The sequence below is a fragment of the Osmerus eperlanus genome, chromosome 20, assembly GCF_963692335.1.
Source record: "Osmerus eperlanus chromosome 20, fOsmEpe2.1, whole genome shotgun sequence".
Classification (NCBI taxonomy): domain Eukaryota; kingdom Metazoa; phylum Chordata; class Actinopteri; order Osmeriformes; family Osmeridae; genus Osmerus; species Osmerus eperlanus.
Window position 1 is genome coordinate 5,540,356 of NC_085037.1, and position 15,104 is coordinate 5,555,459.

A 15,104-nucleotide genomic window follows, 5' to 3' on the forward strand; every position below is an offset into this window, starting at 1 on the left:
CTTAATCCTTCTTGTCCTCCTCTTCATCCTTGTCCTCCTCCTTCTACTCTTCCTCCTCCTCTTCCTTCTCTCTGTCCTCCTACTCCTCTACCTGCTACTCCTCCTCCCCCTTGTCCCCCTCCTTCTTGTCCTCTCATTCTCACCCCTCTCATTCGCTGGTTGTCGATCTCTTCAAAGTTCTCCATTGTTCACCAAACAAAACAGAGGCTCAATGCACTTTTATGCTGCAGTCCTGATTGCAAATTGCTCAACAGACCTGAAAGTGTAGAAATTTGAATATTTGTGTGTTGTAGGTTGCTTGAGAAATGCGTGCATCAACTGAACATTGTGTGTAGTGTTTTGACAACAAGGTAATTGACATCAGAGTGTAAAGAAGGAAAGTCAGAGTCTAATGCAGATAAGAGAGTGTGAAGTAGTGCCCAATTGGGTCGAGTGATTGGTACATGAAGTGAAGGTTGTGCAAATGGTGCAGAATTTGCGCTTTTTGTGTTAACAACTGAGAAAAACTGTAAGTAAAGTGTGTGTATATGTGAGTTAACCAATGCAGAGATTTCATTCATGTAGCTGTGATCAAATTGTGTGCCCTTTGCTTGGTTGGCATTAGAGAGTAAAACAATGCCCTCTTGTGGGAATATTGGCCACAGACATGCCCAGTCTTAAGTGTTTTTTTCTGTGTTGGTTTTCTGCTAGCCAGCTCCACTCAAAACTGTGAAAAGCAATTGTTTTGAAGGGAGAAATGTAAAACAATAACCGCTTCCATCAGGGGTCTTAAGTTGACACAGTTTAAGCATTTGACCATGAGACAACCATGATTCCCACCCTGAGATGCAGGGAAAAAATTATAGCAGTCTATCCCTGTGGAAAAGAACATGTGCCTGGGATTTTTCATAAACGAGTTAAGGATTTAGATAGGTAGGTAGGTAGGTAGGTGGCTAGGTAGGTACTTTATTGATCCCAAATGACAAATTGCAACATTGCTACAGGCGAGAAGAGGAAATACACTTGGAAAAACATTAAAAACCAGCTAAACCAGTTATCAGCACAAATTACAAATATAACAAATACCAAAAACACATTGGGCTGTACACAGTAAAAACACAGGGTTCAATTACGGGATAATACACATTTGGACAAAACAATTTGACGCTGGTGGCTGGTAAATATTTTCAGTTTCAGTTTCTGTAATGTGTTCCAGTCAGTGGTTGCGACAGACTGAAATGATGAGAAACCAAAAGGTATATTTCAGATTTGGGGACTTTTAACTAAGAAGTTAAGTCTTGTTGTTGTAAGATGCTCAGTGCAGCAAATGGAGGTAAGGGAGTGATAGTCCGAGGAGGATTTAGTAAATTAGAGTAGATATTTTGACGAGTGTGCAGGGAGGGCCGGTTAATTAAAGAAGACAGTGTGCAGTGATATGTTTTAAAGGAGGCATTTGTGGCAAACTAGATGGCTAGAGTTAGCAAGCGTGTCATGCTTGTGAAGCATATGTTTGGATGCAGACCAACAGTATTCAACTAGACCAAGGGGGCACCTACCTACATTTGCCTCATCCTTTTCTTCCTGCCTCCAAGGCTGGATGGTGTTGAAGGTGTTGAAGGCACTGGGAGAAGTCAGGTGGAACTAGGCCCTCTGGAGCGGATTCAGGTGGGAGTCAGCCCTGTGTAATCGTCAGTGTCTTCCTATTGATAAACTGGGATAAGCTGGGATAGTATGGGACAGAAGGCGGTAGCATCCTGCAGGTGGGCGGACAAACATACTCCAGCGACTGACATTAGCTAACAGCTGAGGTATTTGTGGCAGCTGTGCTCCAACCCTGTATGGCTGAATTGACCTAAATCAACCTGACTACACCCTTTAATGAATTTCTGACAGACTGTGCTATAACTTTGAACAATTACTCATGAGAAAATATCAGATATAATCTGTTTCCTTCTTGTGTTACTGTTGTGATGCACTGTTAGACTTTTCAAAGGATAAACGTTTATATTCATGCTAACCTGACCCCTTGGCTATGTTTGACTTCAGCATTTCTGTATAGGTTGTTTTTTCACACAGCTTTTCAGTCTATAAAGGTATTTTTCAATGGCAACCAAGAATCCTAAAAAGTGTACTTTGTGGAACAGCATTGTGATCTAATTTAGAACACTCACAGTTCATTCATACTGTACTTAGAAACAGCGAACAAAAAGAGGAAATCTTTGCCTCAGAGTCTTGGAAAAGGCTTACTATAAATATGCTTGATATTTCAACAATTTCATGGTGCATAGCAAGAAAACAAAACCTGTAATGTGTGCGTAAGTATGCCAGATGTCTTGGAAACTATAAATAGTCCATGAGATTAGACTACAGCTGTTGACATGCCTCTACGTGATGGACATTTATCTCCCATGACAAACTTTCATGTAATGGCCATTATGAGGAAGATGGGTGTTTCCATGTGAAAAATCTGGGAAATTCTTCCTGACCCTCCTTTTCACCTACTTGCACTGACTAGAAGAATGTTGCCCTAATATGGACTTTCAAAGATCAGAGCCTGTTGCCATGTCTTGTCCCATAAAGCTAAAATATTAACTCTAGTTCATTGCCAGTTTAGTCAACAAAGAACATTGTAGGCTACGGCTCACAGGAAAGAGCCATATCTTGTTCCTCTGTTGACATTTTATTCGCCTCGATTTTAATGCTTATCCAGTTTCAGTCCATTCACCTACTATATATTATGTAACATAGAACAAATAGGTAATGGCATCTCGCAACTGTATAGCCCAAAGTATTTCCGTACCAGTAACAGGTCAGAGTGTTTTAGTACATCAAAACGGTTGTCCGATCAGTGGAGTCCCACTGACAGGCACACAGGTAGCCTACAAGATTGGTCACGTTGACTTTCACCTTGATTTACAATGCGTAACACTTACAGATAGCTTTCTGCAGATTTGGAAGAGAGGTAAGAGAGGATTACACACCCACATGCTAGCATTGTGCTAGCATTGTGGGCTACCATGTTCACATTCATTAGTGAACTAGAGTTTTTCTACTTGCAGAGCTGATTATCAGTCCAGCTCATCTCAAGGTTACTCAGGGCAACCAGTTGTTTACAGTATTTTCCCATCATTGCATTGTGAAAAGGCTATGCTTACCGACAACTGAATACTCTGCAGAGCAGCATACCAGTCCTATCGCTGAACGCCATCTACGATAAACATTAGAATTCCTTTGTTATGAACAATCCAAAACTAATCATCTCATCTCAGGACTTTGGCCCACACTCAAACTGTAAAACAATGACGTTTCTTATATACTAGTATTATAATTAGACCAATACGCTGTTCTTATTGGTCCAGACGTTCTCAAAAGTTAACAAATCCGTTTATTTTGCATCATAATTAGCTTACCGCAATGACTGTTTATGACCGTTACCATCACAGATATATCTATGGTTACCATGACAAGACATAATTAACCTAAAACAGACAATCCTTGACTCAGTGTACTGTCCTATGTATAAACCTGGTGAAGGACAAAGGATCAAATCTGAGCAGGTTCAGTTTGAAGAGGGGGAAACAATAGCACTGATAATATGCGTCACTGTTGTCATGTGTGGGTTGAAGACATACAGTAAACCCATGCGGTTGGAGACAGAGATGTTCATGGACAGTATGGCACTGAAACCAGAGATCATTCATTACTGCAGTCTGCTTTCGACACTGCTTTGGAGTGACTCATGGTGGAGCCTTCTACAATGCCTGATGTACAAAACCTCACAATACCCGTAATATATACCGATATCACACACCGCTGGAGATGCCCTCCTTATACGGCTAAGAATAGGCACTTGAGGATCACCTTACTGACGGGCGGCAGAATAAACGCAGGGATGAAAGGAGGAAGGGAGGGTTGAGCTGTGAGAATGGAACACTCTCTTTTATCTCCATTTGACGTTTGTGACACTGGTATGCTCAAAGCGGGGAGGCCCCTGCCTCAGAAGGACGGCGAGTAGAGTTTGTGATGTCACAGCATAAGCTCGGACGTGCTGCATGGACAGATGTGCTCCAGATTCTTGTCTCTTGTGGGAGTGGCTGATGGAGAGGCCCGATAGACAGCTGATGATGGCATGACTGTACCCACCAGGAGAGAGATCGGCTTTTCATCCTCCATCCAGCACGTCCCATTGTTGACATGTCCGAATCATAGTGTGTATTTCAAATCAACATTAAGTAAGAAATGTCTGTAAGACGATGGCTAAAACTTGTGTCTGACGATGTGTGATGTTAATGAATGGTAAAGAACACCTGATGGATTTTTAACAGTAATTATGACACATTGTCTTTCTATGAACTAACGTCCCAGACACCGAACGTCGGAATGTTATTAAGTCGTCCCACGTCACTGGTGAAAGTAGGTCTGACAAACCCTGCACGAGCACAACCTGGCAGATTGACAGGTGAAGAAATGAAGAACCAGATTGAACATTTGTGGCACTGTCATAGACCTACGGTGTGTCTGTGTGGGTTCTCACATTCCCTGGCAGCTCAATATCTGTCAAATAAATTGGGCAAAAACAAAACTTATCTTGAGTAGTGTTTTAACTGTCCTGAATCACTGGATCATGAGAATGCACTTGTCAGTGATCACAAAAAAAACACCTTAACTGCACAATTATAACCATTCCAGGCATAAAAAATGAATCTGCTTCAGACCTTGTTGAGTCATCATGCTGGCAGGAGGTGATGGGTATTCAAGAAGGGAGATGAGAGCACGTGTTAGTCTTGTGCCCCATGCATGCCAGGGGCCGCGTGGGCTCATTCTGCAAGCAGACAAGCCAGGCAGGGGAGGGTCTCTCCACCCTGTGGTTCTGGAGGACACACCTCTGGGTCTGACATCACCTTTGGGGATAACAAGCAGCTAGCCTGAGCCCAACCTGCTGTCTTCCTGAAGGTGAACACCCAGAGGCTGTCTGACTCCGTGATGCCCACCAGGCTCACATCCGCCCCCTCGCCTCTCAACACCTCACAGAAAAACTAACAACGTCATTCTCTTTTCCCCTCCTCGGGAGAGCGAGGGATCGGGACCTGTGTCTCACGGCCGCCGAAACATCACGGAACCTTGATAAAGAAAGTTATTTAAAGAGAGGCTCTTTGTTTTAAGCAAAGGTTATGAAGACTATAATTAGAACAGCCACATGCCTGGAAAATGTCAGATAAAGTTAATGCAGAAGATACATTTCCTTGACGGCTATTTGGGTGTTTCCGCTTCAATAGGGTAGACATGTTAGAGCTCAGTCCTGATTTAATTTGGGCTGTGATTGGGTTTCTGTTGTGTTCTGAAAAGGAATGTGACTCAGAAAATAAATACTCCACAGTGGATCACTTTACCCTGATCTACAATGATGGTTAATGTTTTGTTGCAAGGTGACATTTACTCATCCCTTCAGGCATTTTGATCCAATCTCTGCCTTATAAACTGTTAGGGCTCAGACTGGTAGTCATAGCCTTGAGTCATAGCAGACTCAAGTCAAGTGTGTCACCTGTGTGGGTGTCTGTGTGAATGTGTTTGTGTGTGTTCCTGTGTGTTCCATACACAGTAAAGAAACCCTTCCAGAAGGAGGTATGGACACAAATGTGATATAGCAGAGAATGTACACAAAGTTCCAGTGTGATTAATGTGAAGAAAGATGAGATGTCACTAAGGTATCCAAGTTTTTTTTTAGTAAAGCTCTTTATCTGCATTATTTTGAGAGTTGTCGCACTTCAGGTAAACCCTGCAATGTCTGGTATGTAAATTCCCCATTTTAGATGTTATCATCTCATCTTCTCAGTAGGACTGTATAGATAGACTCTGAAAAGTGATTCCTGTAAAGTGGTTACTGAAAGGTGTGAGGACAAAAAAAGAGATACAGATTTCTTTCTAAGTGAAATTGACCCAAATGACTCGTGAAGGAAAAGCTAGTTTCATTTCTGAACAGGGAGGATTAGTGGTACACACCCAGGTTGTTCTCACCCTCTGTGAAAAGCAGCAACATTCTGTCTCCGTAGTCTTCGTGAAACAGAACATTGCAACTCTGACCTTCCCCTGCAAATCAAACAAATGTGGCAGATAGCGTGCCTGCGGACCTTCACATTCTAAGAATGTCTCTCTCTCTCTCTCTCTCTCTCTCTCTCTCTCTCTCTCTCTCTCTCTCTCTCTCTCTCTCTCTCTCTCTCTCTCTCTCTCTCTCTCTCTCTCTCTCTCTGAGGGGTACACACAGAAGCCAAGTGGACGACTTCATGCCTGGAGAAGGTGAGGAAATACTTAATAAGTGACTGATCAGAGACCCCACACGCTGTCTTAAAATGGTAAGAGCCAACATTAAAATAGTTGCCTACTCCCGTTACTTGCCCATCTAAGGTACAATTAAAAGTCATCCATTTCTGTTGAACTTCAAGATAAAACTACAAGTTGCCCACTGGACACATCCAATCTAAACAGTGCAATCCTGACGGCATACCAGGTGAGGAAAGAACTATAATAGATCTGCCTACCCTGCTTTTCCCCTGTTATTGATACCACCTATCTGGCCTGTGTTCCCAACCATCTGGGGCCATGGAATGTTCCTCTCGAACCCAGCAGCTTCCTCCAGTGTGCCAGGCAAGAGGCAGCGCCTTCCCCTACCCCCCCTGCCCCCCTAGCCCCAGACACAACACAAACACAATCAACCCCATGCCACACAGCCAGGCCCTGTCAACCCTAGAGAGGGAGGGAGAGAGAGAAACAGAGGTTAAGGGAGCTCTGGAACGAGCATGAGTGTGTATTTTTCTTGTGTGTGCGTGTGTGTGTGCGTACCAGGGTGCATGAGTGTATGTGTGTGTGTGTGGGGGTGGTTTGTGATTGAGAGACTTGTTTGTGAGGGCACTGTGAGGAAGCAGCCCTTTCCTGTAATGGAGCCAGTGGCTGACCAGTCTGGGCCCCCTGTAGATGAGGCTGAACACAGGCACACCTCAGACGAACCTGTTATATATCGTTCAACCCCAACAACAATTCACAAAAAACAGTCTACTTGCACAGCCTGGCGTGACTCTTTGGTCACATTTATGTTGGAGCGAATGTCTTTAGAGGTCTCCAAAGAAAGCAACTGCTGTTGAAAGCCTTTCCTTTTCGACCCTGTGATAAAGGATGAGGAAATTGCATATCAATGTGAACTCTGACAACCCGCATGCCTCAACATCGAAGGTAAAATGTCGATGATGTGTCATTGACATCTCTGAGACAGACTGCTGTTACGGACACAATGCGATCGATACGTCTGTGTGACACGTGTACGTGTTACACGCGTGTGCTCAGTCTGCGTTCTGTGTCTGAACACAACAATAGCGTGCTCATCCTCCCTGTGATGGAGGGATACGCAGGCATGGCTGCCACCGCTAGTTTCCTCCATTTGTGCCTTGTCTTTTGGCATGTCCAGGGGGTAAGCAGATGGTCATCATCGGCCGTTTGAATGGACCAATTAAGATCGCCATCAGCTGTTGTGAATGGAAGACGGTGTGTGTTTACAGAGGCTGTCAGGTTGTTTACACAGAGCCACAGGGTCTCGTCGAGCAACCGGGCATATCTCCTCTGGTGTACGTGTGCCCAGACACATGGGAAACACAGATGACAATCAACACGACGAGTAGCCCCAAAAATGTCATCCAGTACAAACATGTCATAGACAAGTCTGAGAAATACACTTTCTGGTCTGAACAGGAATGTCTGGTATATGTGGTCTGTGAAAGTAAACGTTTGTGATTATCTGGGACTGGAATAACGAGAAGAAGGCTGACTAATTTAACGAAGAATGGGTAGACGGGCTGGATTGGAATGATCGAACCGCGGGGTGACGAGCTTCACCTTTGGACTTAAATACACAGTCTACATGCAGGAATGTGTGACCGTCTTTGAGCACAGAAACCCTTCTGGGGACATTCACTATTCTGTCCAGGGGGTTGTTTTGCTCCAAAACACTGCACACTCTCCCTTTTAAAGTACCAGACACAGTTTTTTTTAAATCCGTTAAACAAGCGTGACTTGTAATCGCTGACCTGGGCCTTGGTCCCTGTTTCCTTGCTGCTGGTGTCGGCCAGGCCCAGACGCAGGGCTGCGGTATCTGAGGGCTCGCGTCTGTCTCAGACTGCAGTGACAGCCATGCAGGACGAGCCCCGTCAGCGGTCACCCTGTGTCCCCAGCAGCCAGCCACCTAACGGTCCCCAGCAAACAAAACCAGGAAGAGAAGGAATGTGCAGATACCGGACCAGACTGTAGCTGGTCTTTACTGTGTGCTCTGGAGAGCTTTCTCCGACTGGAACCAAACAACAGCATCGACCAAGTGATAGCATGTGCAGAAAGAAAATGGTACAGTAACACATTTGCAGTATTGTTCATCACTGACGGGGCTCGTCAATGGGGAATTGCATCGCTTTACCAATTAGAGCAGTTACAATGTGTCTCATCCTACCATAATCTATGTGTAGGTGTGTTGTGTGATGACTGATTAAAAAACATAAAAAACATTTGTATCATTTATTTGATGAAGCAGGAGTTTATTAAGTGCATGCAAATTGTCATTTTGCAGAACAGCCTTAGTGAAAGTAAAGGCAGGTTGACACTAAAACACAATCCGTTGTTTCGGCTGTAAACTGCCAACCACAGACAAAAGAAGAAGAAAACTGTAGGTTGAGAGAGAGTTGAAGAAATAAAAGAAAACAAACAACCCAGCAATGTTATGATAAGCGAGTGATTACGCTGGCCAAAATCACAACCTCCATCCATTTCGTATCAGTTCCTATCACTGGGAGGAGTGGACACATTTTTCCACTGTTTTTCTCTCTTGTTCTCTCCTGTGCTATAGGAATGTGTCGGGAATGTGAAAAAAGCATCCTGTTTTCATTTCTTACACTTAGTCAACAATTATGTAGGCCACATAAGTCTGTGCTGGGGGTCTGTATATCCTTCACGATGTCTGGTTAAATAAATATTAAAGGAGTTTGGTCTATGGTAATGTCCATGCAGGTTCACTTTTGACCATCTGTTTGTCTCTAAGCAACCTGTTGAAGGTGAAGACAGCCTTGTGAAGACAGCTAAGAAAACTGATTTACTGAGATCCACAGTTCTTTGAAATAGCAGAGGTATGTGGGACTTTTCTGGGATAGTAAAAAAGACGAAAAACAAAACACAAGCATCACAAGTTGCTTCACCAAGATACCACATTGAGATACCCATGTCAATACAATTGAGTTATCTTGACTGAGTTGTCTTACCATAATACATCCATTGTGCTCATACACTTGTATCTATATACATCTGCAGAGACATCAGCCTCTGTCCTATACCAACTAGCAGTATCTAGAATAAACATCAGTTCATGGAATAAGGCGAGACAAAGGCTGCACACATCAGGGATAGATAACAAGTGAAATTACACAAGACACAGACCTATCTAGATACACCATATCTAGTATAGGTAGTATACAAAACAATACTGTACTTTCCTCCAGACTGGAGACTGTGTACACTGTGCCTGTAAAGGCACAAATGGGACTAAACAGAGGAAAGCCCATACTTGTTCCTGCTTTACTCTTCTCATCCAAAATCTGAAGTCAGATATTAGACTTTTCAGTCATTAGAATTATTGTATTAAATTGCAATCAGAAATGAGATGATTTGTTGATGGAAATCTTAAAAAGGTCAAAAACTCAACAGAACAAGCATGTTAGTTGATGTATATTTATTTCAACACAATAATGAAGTAACTCGCAACAATAAATATATATATATATATACATACAAATAAGTTAAATAAATAAATTAAATGATACCATCTTTATAGTTTATTTTCAGAGCGACTGAATGTGAAGGTAAACTTTTTCTTTTCTTCTTGGAGTGTCTTTGACTGGTAAACATTCATATACGGAGGACACATTACAGCATTTTGATAAACCTAAATCCCCAAAATAAATACAGCACTGGAATATTGAACATGAGTAAGACTTCAACAGTTCACTGACAGAGGCCACATATTGGTCAAAGATTGAGGGATCTCAATCCCAGCTTGGAAGTAAACAAATTCCTTTGGAGGTTTGTAACATTGTCATGATTTCCCAATGGGTAGTTACTAAGGCATTAACAGGACATTTTGTTGAGAGAAAAAAACAATTACTGCATTTTTGGCTGGGCTCATGCTATTGAAACCTGCTGGCTTATCTACAATCAAAACATTAAACAGTAGCTACGCAATAAATACTTCCGCCATCATAATAGACCTGCTTTTCTTTTGTGTCTGTACGATTGTGTGTGTGTGTGTGTGTGTGTGGGTGTGTGTGTGTGTGTGTGTGTGTGTATGTGTGTGGTCCACATATAGCAATGGATAAAGCCTAGGTGTAATGAGTATTACAAATAAGATCTTCTAGGTTCTGTCCTTCATTATATTTAAGTGATGCATGGACCAGCTTAAACGTTGTGACATCGGATCTTATAGTTTCAAGTATATTTTTTGCTGAAGACAGATAAACTTAAGCTCTGATACAGAGAAAAAAGGAAATAAAAATAAGAAAAAAAGGATAAAATATTGATAAATGTATCATTCTGTACATGATGATTCAGAGTAGGCTAGGCGATGAGCTCCACACACAGAACACTCTTCTGTATGTGGGACTAAAAGTCCTTCCTAAACAGTCCAGCAGAGTCTCAGAGAACTGGTTGGGGTCCACTGTTTGGGGCTCTTAACAAGCCATGCACACGTTTAATTAGAATAGTCATCACCCTCCCAGTCAAGAGCTCAATATCCAAAGGCACTTGCAAGGATTAGATCCTTACGCCCTTCTCCACTTAGGTCCAGATGTCCAGTCCGTACCAGACCAGACCAGGAAGCAGGCTGGCAGGTAGGCAGGACCAGGCTAGGCCAGACCAGTCCAGGCCAGGCCAGGCCAGGCCAGGCCAGACCAGACCAGTCCAGACCCCATGAAAGGTCTCCCAACAGGTCATTTTGTTCCATGCTCGCCTCCGTCCAGCTCTTCCTCTACTTGATCTGGGGTCTGTTGGCTCTGGAGGATTTCTTCCTTGAGGAGGCTGGCAGACGTGCAGCAGCCATATTGGCTTTGACCACATTTCTGTTACAACAAAAATAAACAAATGTTAGGACTATAAGAGCTGTCTTGAACAATATTTGCAGTTTCATTTTCAGTTATTGTACCATGTTCTAATTTTGTGCTGTGTTACCTGAGGGAGGTCAAAAAGGTTTTGTGGCTAACGTCTGAGCGGACACCCATCTCTTCTAAAGGGCTGACCTTCACAATGCTGGAATTCTCAGAGCTGTGGATTAAAATGAGAACCGTGTTAAAATTAGGCCAACAAAGCAACCCTCTTGGCAACCCTTCCAGGCGTCTTTTGTATATATATAAATAATTCGGCAGACCAAATTTTTATGGTTTACGACAGATTTCAACTCAATATGCTTTCACAAACCCCCCTGGCAGGGAACCTGTCCCTGGATAAGACATCGAGACACTGACTAATCCTCAACCTCGGTTTCATAACCGCAATAATGCAGTGCTGTTACAAACCTCCCCTCCGGTGAGGGTGAAAAAGAAACTATCCAAAAATAGAGACATGACTAATAGACCTGCAGCGGCGTGCAGGTACTTCCCTTCCACTCCTACAGTACCATCATAGCCACATCACAGACACCAGCCCTACTCCCTCCCTCCCTGACTCCCACTATGATCTGTCTGCTTACAAACCACCCTCATGCTGCTCACACATGAATTATCCACTGGAATTATCCTTGAGATAAAACTCTCTGTTGATACAATCTGGAATGCCGAAATGTAGACGTGAGGGGAAGGAAGTCCCTTGGATCTTGGGAGACTCGTGGGGATGGGGATAGGCTCACCTGTCGTGGCAGAACCCTGAGCAGGTCTTGTCGTCAGGGCGGGCGCACTCACAGCGAGCGGCGGAGCGACGGCGCCGAGACAGGGGGCTTCCCAAGCCATAGGGGGCGATCTTACTGTGGGGGAGAAGGTAGATAAGTCAGTGGGTGCGTGTGTCTGTGTGTCTGTGTGTGTGTGTGTGTGACTCAGTGAGTATATGCGTACAGCAGCTGTCAGTCAAACTCACCTGGGAGTATTAACCCAGATTATATCCAGGTGGCAGAAGTAGATACATTCCGTGTCCATCCAGTTGCTGCAGGAGCAGCGCTTGGTTCTGACACGGTGTGGGGCAGGCTTGGCTGGAGTCTCAGACTGACCCGATACAGGCAGCCCAATACCTAGATAGACACAATATCATATGTGGTTAGCACTAGACAACCTCAAAGGTGCTTAAACCGATACTGTTTCACATTAACACTGATTTGCCATTCAACACAATTGCCCTGGATTTATGTGATAGCTTTTCTAATCTATTGTGAAACTCCATCCAGGTGTTATAAAGTCGGCTTAGTATCTTATTTTCCTTTTCTGCCTTGTTTCCTAGGCGTGGCTGTACCTGCACCCTCTAACAGTGAAACCAGTCTCTGGACAACCAGCAATAACACACAGGCTGCTTAGACATGATGCTGTAGTGCAAGCTGCTACTCCAGCTTTCAACATCAGGGGTCTCATGATGTTATCTCAGATCAAAATGTCTTCTGAAAAAGCTATTTTATTGTTCATTATTTATATTCTTTTTTTTGTTTGATATTTTTTAACAATGTATCCATGCCACTTATGTTTTGTAGTTGTAGAATGTGTTTAATAGTAAGTAGAAAATGTTTAAGTCAATGCAATCCTACAATGCAAATCTTACAAGTTCTATGTTGAGGAAAACATCTTCAGTACTTGCAAACTTTACCAGTCTATCATAGAGACCTATAAATAACATCTAAAATCTCTTAGTCATCTAAAGTGACTAAGAGAATAAAAATGAAGTAGCAAGCTTACCCTCCTGTAGGACCACACAGAGTATGAGAGTGAAAGTCAGCGTTCTGAACAGAGAAAGAGCCATGATCCGTCTCCTTGTATAATGACAGGCTAATATCCAAGAGCAGAGGTTTTTTACACACACAGAGGGTGCAGTAGAATCTGTACGGTCCGGATTGACAGGTATAGTTGGACAGAGAGAGGCAACAGGTGCTTTGTGCTGAGCAGTCTGCCTGGCCCTCCTCTTATACGATCATGTCCCTGAGCCCGCCTTCTACCTACTAATAGGAAAGCCGTGTTGTTACACAACATAGCGTTCCAGCTGCCTCTATACATTCCAAGACTCTCCTCTGGCACGACCTCCACCAGGAAGGAGGAAGTTGAGTGTCAGACAACGATAGAGAGAGGGAAAACTCCATTGAATGTGTTGTTTTGGCCTTCAAAGGGCAGGTCATTGTCAGCCAGAGACAGGAAGTCTAGTGAAGCCATGGAATGTCTATGGGTTTTTCCGAGACGCATGGCAGAGAGGGGAACCTGGAGGTGGGATAGACCCCAGTTCCATCAGGAAGGGCAGGAAAGATAGTGGCTGATGGGCTCATGTTTTGCATGTGCCACAAGGCTGATATGGAGTTGAGGGCAGGCCGCCAGGCCCCGCGTCCAGCTCCCCTACGGAAACTGATGTCACGGCAGACACTTCCGGGATGAGCCTGCTGCCACACACAAGCCCATGCTATCTAAGCATCCTCCCTGCAGAACGGCATGCGCCCTGACCTTCTGTAGAGATATAGGGTGACGGACCTTTACAGCCCTGCTGCCCCCAAACACCCACACACCATGTATCTGTTTGAACTGCTTTGACTGTACCAATGTTTTTTTTCTGAATGCCGTGTGATCAAATTGAGTAACTGGAAATCTTGATAAGAAGAAGGGAACTGCACTCCTCCACAATTGTTGTAGATAGACAAATACAAGCCAGTTAAACAATCTATTCATTGAGCAGAAGTGTTTTTCTAAAGCGACGTACTGGGTGGAGATTTGAACCTGCAACCTCTTGATCTGCAGTCAAATGCCATCTACCACGGAGCTAATACCACAACTTTGCCCCTGATACCCTAACTACCTGTGGACAGACTTGAAAACATGATTCAATGGCCACTAGAACCCACTATGCATTTGATAAGTGGTTATCCCATAAGGTAACAGAGGTGAAAGCTTCCTTAAAGGATGAGATGGCGACTATGAATTGGAACATGATCTCCATATTTGCGTGTTCACAAAAACAAACCCATAACAAAGATTTTAGGTACAAAGATACTTCCCCTGAATGATGGCTCACAGGTGTGCACTCTCGCTGCTGTTGTAGAAAACACGGGCCTCAGCAACAAACCCAATGAACAGATAACTAAGACGACAGCACCCACGATCAATCCATAGTCCCTTTGTGTCCCTAATGCAACTGCTAAGAGAAATTCTCTCGCTATTCTCACACGCTGGGGCGCTCTGCAGAACTGGCGACCTCAGCAGTTTTAGTTAATCATTGTACTTTGTCATACAGTATACCAGTGTTTGAAGGTTTCAGGAAACACACTGAGGAATTCTCTGCAGCCTTTTAAGAGCTTGCTTTGATCTCAAACACAGGGATATCACTAGGACAAGGCTTTGGGGACACCTAGGCATGGACAAACAACAGTTTTCAATGACTGGGTAAGAAACAATTTGGGACATGAAGTGTTTGCGAGGGGGTAGACTGAGCGGTAAAGGGAGGAAATGCCAAAGTAATGTCATAATCTACAAAACAATGGCATTTCAGAAACTATTTGTCCCAATGGGGGAAAATATCTAGAACAAATATTTGTCTGATGGCAGGGTGGCGAGAGAGGGAAGCCCCCCCTTATTCTCCCCCTCCCCTCCCCTGCTCCTCCCCCCTCCACCCCTCCTCCCACTTTCTTGACGGCCAGTGACTCTGCAGTCACAGTGTGTGTGCCCTTATCCCATTTTCACTTCCGGAGGAATGCGAAACGATGACAAACACAAACAGACGAGCCACTTGTTCATTGTCTGGATTTCATGGAATTCATTTAGGCCTTCGAAATCATAAACCAATGATCTCACCACACTCACATACTGTGTCATAGAGAGCGAGGGAAATATTAAAAGGGTGAGGAATGATCTACCAAACTGACCAGGATCTTGTCCTAAATT

At 43.8% G+C, this 15,104-nt stretch overlaps 1 protein-coding gene across 1 annotated transcript; it reads right to left on the bottom strand.

The window, feature by feature from the left end:
- Positions 1–10,310: 10,310 nt before the first annotated feature.
- edn2 (endothelin 2) lies at positions 10,311–13,156 on the bottom strand. The gene is made up of 5 exons (XM_062487294.1): positions 12,924–13,156; positions 12,121–12,271; positions 11,897–12,010; positions 11,224–11,316; positions 10,311–11,114 (listed from the first exon to the last, which is right to left on the bottom strand). The coding sequence occupies exons 1-5, from the start codon at positions 12,985–12,987 to the stop codon at positions 11,024–11,026; spliced, it is 513 nt and encodes a 170-aa protein (XP_062343278.1). The 5' UTR covers positions 12,988–13,156; the 3' UTR covers positions 10,311–11,023.
- Positions 13,157–15,104: the final 1,948 nt, after the last annotated feature.

Coding starts and splice junctions, on each gene's coding strand:
- edn2 (XM_062487294.1), bottom strand. CDS start 12,987: ATGGCTCTTTCTCTGTTCAGAACGCTGACTTTCACTCTCATACTCTGT. Junction 11,317..11,896: donor TCAGGGTTCTGCCACGACAG/GTGAGCCTATCC, acceptor TTTAATCCACAG/CTCTGAGAATTCCAGCATTG. Junction 11,115..11,223: donor ACCTTTTTGACCTCCCTCAG/GTAACACAGCAC, acceptor TTGTTGTAACAG/AAATGTGGTCAAAGCCAATA.